Source organism: Myotis nattereri, assembly GCF_964212035.1.
Source record: "Myotis nattereri genome assembly, chromosome: 2".
Lineage (NCBI taxonomy): Eukaryota > Metazoa > Chordata > Mammalia > Chiroptera > Vespertilionidae > Myotis > Myotis nattereri.
In genome coordinates, this window is record NC_138076.1 from 69,972 (window position 1) to 74,711 (window position 4,740).

At 49.9% G+C, this 4,740-nt stretch overlaps 1 protein-coding gene across 1 annotated transcript; it reads left to right on the forward strand.

Annotated features, from left to right (window-relative positions):
* Positions 1-1,035: 1,035 nt before the first annotated feature.
* LOC308512619 (sperm-associated antigen 11A-like) lies at positions 1,036-4,038 on the forward strand (the record flags this gene model as incomplete). Its single annotated transcript, XM_081082233.1, has 3 exons — positions 1,036-1,090; positions 2,582-2,749; positions 3,878-4,038. 3 exons carry the CDS (start codon positions 1,036-1,038, stop codon positions 4,036-4,038), a joined length of 384 nt encoding a protein of 127 aa, XP_080938359.1.
* Positions 4,039-4,740: the final 702 nt, after the last annotated feature.

Below are 4,740 nucleotides of genomic sequence, written 5' to 3' on the forward strand. Positions count from 1 at the left end.
TATTCCCAGTCAGGACACATGCTCGGGTTGCGGGCTTGATCTCCAGTAGGGGCCGTGCAGGAGGCAGCCAATCAGTGATTCTCTCTCATTGTTGATTATTCTATCTCCCTCTCCCTTCCTCTCTGAAATCAATAAAAATATATTTAAAAAAGAAAAGAACTTCAAATAATAAACAGATTTATTAATTGGAGGTTTATTCCTCTCTGAAGTAGAAGACAATCAATCAATATGTCTCTTCTCTCTGTGTATCTCTCCCCTGCCTTCACTCTCTCTAAAAATCAATGGAGAAATACTCTCGTGAGGGTTAACAAAAAACAAAAAAAGAAGAAGCTTTTGTCCAATGAGAGAAGAATCTACCCTCTTCCCCAGAACAGACAATTTCTTGATTTTTCACATACAGATTTGGTTTACCACATTTAAGAAATAATAGTGTATGTTGTATTGGGCTTTCCCCCCCTTTCTTAAGCTAGAGAATGTTTGGGCTTAAGGAGGTAGAAGGGGGTAGAAGGAGAATCCCATGGTGGGATTCTGTCCCCACTTCTGTGGGGGGTGCCAGGGCCCCCTTACTCTGCTGTGACTCACGTCTGTTCGGTCGGTGGTTGTGCTGGATGAGGCTCCATAGATGGCCTTGAGCCTGTGCCTCTGAGCATGTGGGCCTGTCTGTCGGGAACGTGTCTGAGAGCATCTGGTGTCCACCTTCTGGAGGCAGTCAAGCCGTCTGCATGTTTGTGACCTGTCACGGAACCCAGAACCGGGGGCTATGACATAGCTCCAGGCTGCAGGCTCCTTTCCCACGTCACCTGTTCACTCAGGGCTGGTCAGCCCCCTCCTCTGAGCACAGAAAGCCTGTCTATTTGTAGGCAGAAGAGCGTCCTGAACCCTCTGCCCACAGCCGTACTCAGTGGACCAGGCAAATGTACTCAGGGCTGACGTGTGGCCCAAACCCTATAAGGGCCGTCTGAGCCCCGCTGCTCTCCACTCCTCTGCACAGTCATCCATTCGCAGGAGGGCTGGGCACGCGAGGAGTTCGGCCTCATGAAGGTCCTCTTTATTCTCGCTGTTCTCCACTGCCTGGTCCTGATGAACTCAGGTAACCCTGTTGGACCAGGGAGGAGGCTGGGGGAGGCCGAGAAGGCCGGGGAGGCTGCAGAACTCACGGACATGTCCCCACAGGGCTGTGTGTCTGCACGGGGTTAGGGTGCAGGTACCCACCCCCCGCCCCCCGCCCCCTTCTCCCCTCCTCCCCAGGGCTCAGCTCTGGGCTATTTTCATCTCCCCTGTGAAGAGTGTTTTAAAGACAGATGTGAAATCAAGATCCTGCCAAAGGCACAGGGCACTCTGCTCTGGAACAGCCAGGAAGCGGGCACTGCAGGGTGAGGCCTTTAGAAGGCAAGGGCAGGTGTTCCTGGCAGAGCAGGAAGGACGGGACCCCCAGGGACAGCTCCTCACTCTCCGGGGAGAGAAAACCTTCTGACTCACGTTCTGCTGTGTGATGGACAATTACGGGCCTGGTAGTTAGTCACACGGGGCCCATTTGACAGATGGGAAAGCGGAGGCAGGGACGGTGAAATGAAAGGTCCATTGAGAAATAGTTCGTTACTGTAACAGCAAGACCAGAATCCATTCTCCAGTTCACTAGGCTCTGGACCCTCCACCTTCATTAGACATGGGCTGTCTGCTCACCTCACTGTCCTCCCCAAACCTGAATGGAGCTGACTGAGGCAGGACCCCAGCCGTGCCTCCTTGTGGCCAAAACACATGCGAGGTTTCTAATCATGCCAGACCTGCACTGCGTGGGAGGTGGGGTGGGAGGGTGGGGTGGTGTCTCTTTACTTTAGGTGTGTGTCTTTTTAGTCATGACAGCTGGCATTTGCAGGCCTGACATAAGACCTTTCTTTAATTCTCTCATTCCAAATGGCAAATGGTTTTTATTATTTTTGAGGTAAAATTGGCCTATAACATTATATTGGTTTCAGGTGTATAATGCAATGATTTGTTATTTGTGTATATTGTGAAATATTTACCGGACATGTCTCATTAACATCCATTGCTTCACACAGCTACAATTTTTTTTTCTTGTGACAAATATGAAATGTTTTCCTAATGGGGACATAAGGTGCTTGTGCCTGACCTACACACACACAAGTAAGGGTGAGGAGAGAGGTTTTATTTTCTGCCTTTCATTGTAGGATATAAAAATGAAAATTGGGCCACAAACTGAGGGTCAGAACTATTTCCAAGTTTCCTGGTGACCAAGACCCACCCTCCATTCTTCCACTCCGGTCACCCAAACTGCCTTTGCCCTCCCTAATGCGTTAGCTCACATCGTACCCAGGGGGGTTGGAACCAGTCAGGCCCTAATAATCTGGAATAAAATGGACAAGTCCAGGCGGCACTTTGAGGTACAGCTTATTGTTCCTGTTTTAAAGCTGGGAAACTGGAGCTCAGGAAGCCTGGAACTTGTTCTGAGAAAGTCAACGCTGTGAGAATACAGTCACCACCTGGAGTTGGGCTGTGGGCTGGGCTCCGCCTTCATTCTCTGTGTGAAGGAAATGTCAACTCTCTTCTATCGTGTCCACAGGCGATATCCCACCTGGAATTCGAAATATTATCTGCATGATGCAACACGGAACCTGCAGACTCTTTTTCTGCCACGGTGGTGAGAGGAAGGGGGAGATCTGCTCCGACCCTTGGAACAGGTGCTGCATATCCACTGCAGAGGAAGAGAGGAACAATACACCAGAGAAAAGTGACAAAGCTGACATGGAAGCTTCTGGAAGGCAGCCAGGACCTTCAAGTCCCCCAAGAGCTTAGAAAGATGCATGGCTTACATAGGTGCTCAATAAACCTTTGCTGAATAAGTCCAGCACCCACGGTGGAGGTCTGATAAAAGAATTTTCCTAAAATTTTTCTCACTTTGTCTTTGTCAGTGCTTTTTCAGAGTCTCAGAATTTGGGCCCTGGCCAGTGTGGCTCAGTGGATAAAGCGTCGGCCTGTGGCCTGAAGGATCTTGGGTGTGATTCCGGTCAAGGGCATGCACCTTGGTTGCAGGCTCCTCCCCGGCCCTGGAAGGAGGCATGCAGGAGGCAACCAATCGATGTGTCTCTCTCACATTGGTGTTTCTCTCTGTCTCTCCCTCTCCCTTCTACTCTCTCTAAAAAATCAATGAAAAAAATATTCTCAGGTGAGAATTAAAAAGAAGTCACAGAACTTTGTAATATTCTACTCCTTTTCTCTGTTTCAGAGGGTGTCTCCTACCTACCCACAGATGGGGGTGAACTTGAAACCAAGGTCTAAACCATCTTATCTTCACAGGGACAGAATTACAGCCAACCCACCTGCTTCTTGTCCACTTGAGTGACCACATCAAACCCAACATCAGCTCATCCTATGTGCTCCCAGATCACAGGGAACACTGTGCCCTTCCCCTGGCCCCTCCAGCAATAACCCCAGGAGGCCTCAGGTTCCTAGGACTGTACTGTTTTCACAGGTTTACTCTTAGTAACCTCCCTTGGTTAACCCAACAATCTATTGTAGCAGGGAAGTCAGGAGGTTAAGCATACTGCCCGGGCTAGCCATTCCAAGTGGGATTCTCAGCATACCTGCTGGCCAAGGGCTTGTTGTTCTAGTTGCCTCTTAGCAACATACTTCTGGGCAATTGAAGCAAGGTGGGGTGCCTGCTAATAGGATCCCTGGAGCTTTATTTGTTTTTTTAATCATTTTATTACATTGATGGGGTGGCCTCGGTAATAGGATCATATAAGTTTCAGTGTTACAGGATCTGTAGATTGCACCGTGTGCTCACCACCCAAAGTCCAATCTTCTCCCATCACGATATATTAGACCTCATGCACTCCCATGTCCTTCCCTCTGGCAGCCACCACCACACTGCTGTTTGTGTCCACGAGTTTGCTTTGTACCCCACACATGAGTGAAATCGTGTGGCACTTCCCCCACACATACTGCCTTGAGCGTTCCACCCTCTCCTTTGCTTTCCTCTGGATGCCGCTCAAGCTGCCCTTCATAGCCTATCTCTGAGCCAGTCCGTCCCAAGGCAGTGAATAATGACAGGTCAGACACATAAAAGATAATAAAATCGGACGTGCTGATGTACAAGATCAGGTGCCCAGCTTTTCCAGACTAACAGCTCAACAAGACGACCTGTTCCAATGTTTCTGTCCACTGCCCGAACCAGTTGTCCATGAATCAGCTGAGCTTGCCTCCAGAGTCCCTGGAAAGCAGACTTCTGTTGCCTGTCTCCAAGCCCAAGTCCAGTGAATGTTGGGGTAATGCCTAGGCCTCTCCCAGATTCATCAGCACTCACTCCTAGCTTTATTTCCTCAATCTCTCAGACAAACCCACGGGGCTTTGCAGCGGAGCCCTTCCTATCCACGGGCAGCCCCGGAAAGCCCTCTGCCCCACTCTCCGAGGGTGGGGGCCACTCCAGATCTGCCATATTCCTGCATGTGGACCAGGTGAATGTTAGGTCCCCAGGAAACACACATCTCAGGCTTCAGGACATCCAAGGGGTCTGGGCTGCCTGTCACTGCTTGAGCCAATTCAGCAGTGACAGAGCTGAGTCACATATGAGTGTTCATTCCAATCCTGCCTGAAGCATGGGAGAGCAGCAGGTCACCCACAAAATTTGTTCTGCCCCCCACCATAAGCCAGCGGCTTACATCGGGGAGAAGGACAAAGGTTACATGGGAAAGTAGGAAGAAGGGCAAATGGGCAGTAAGG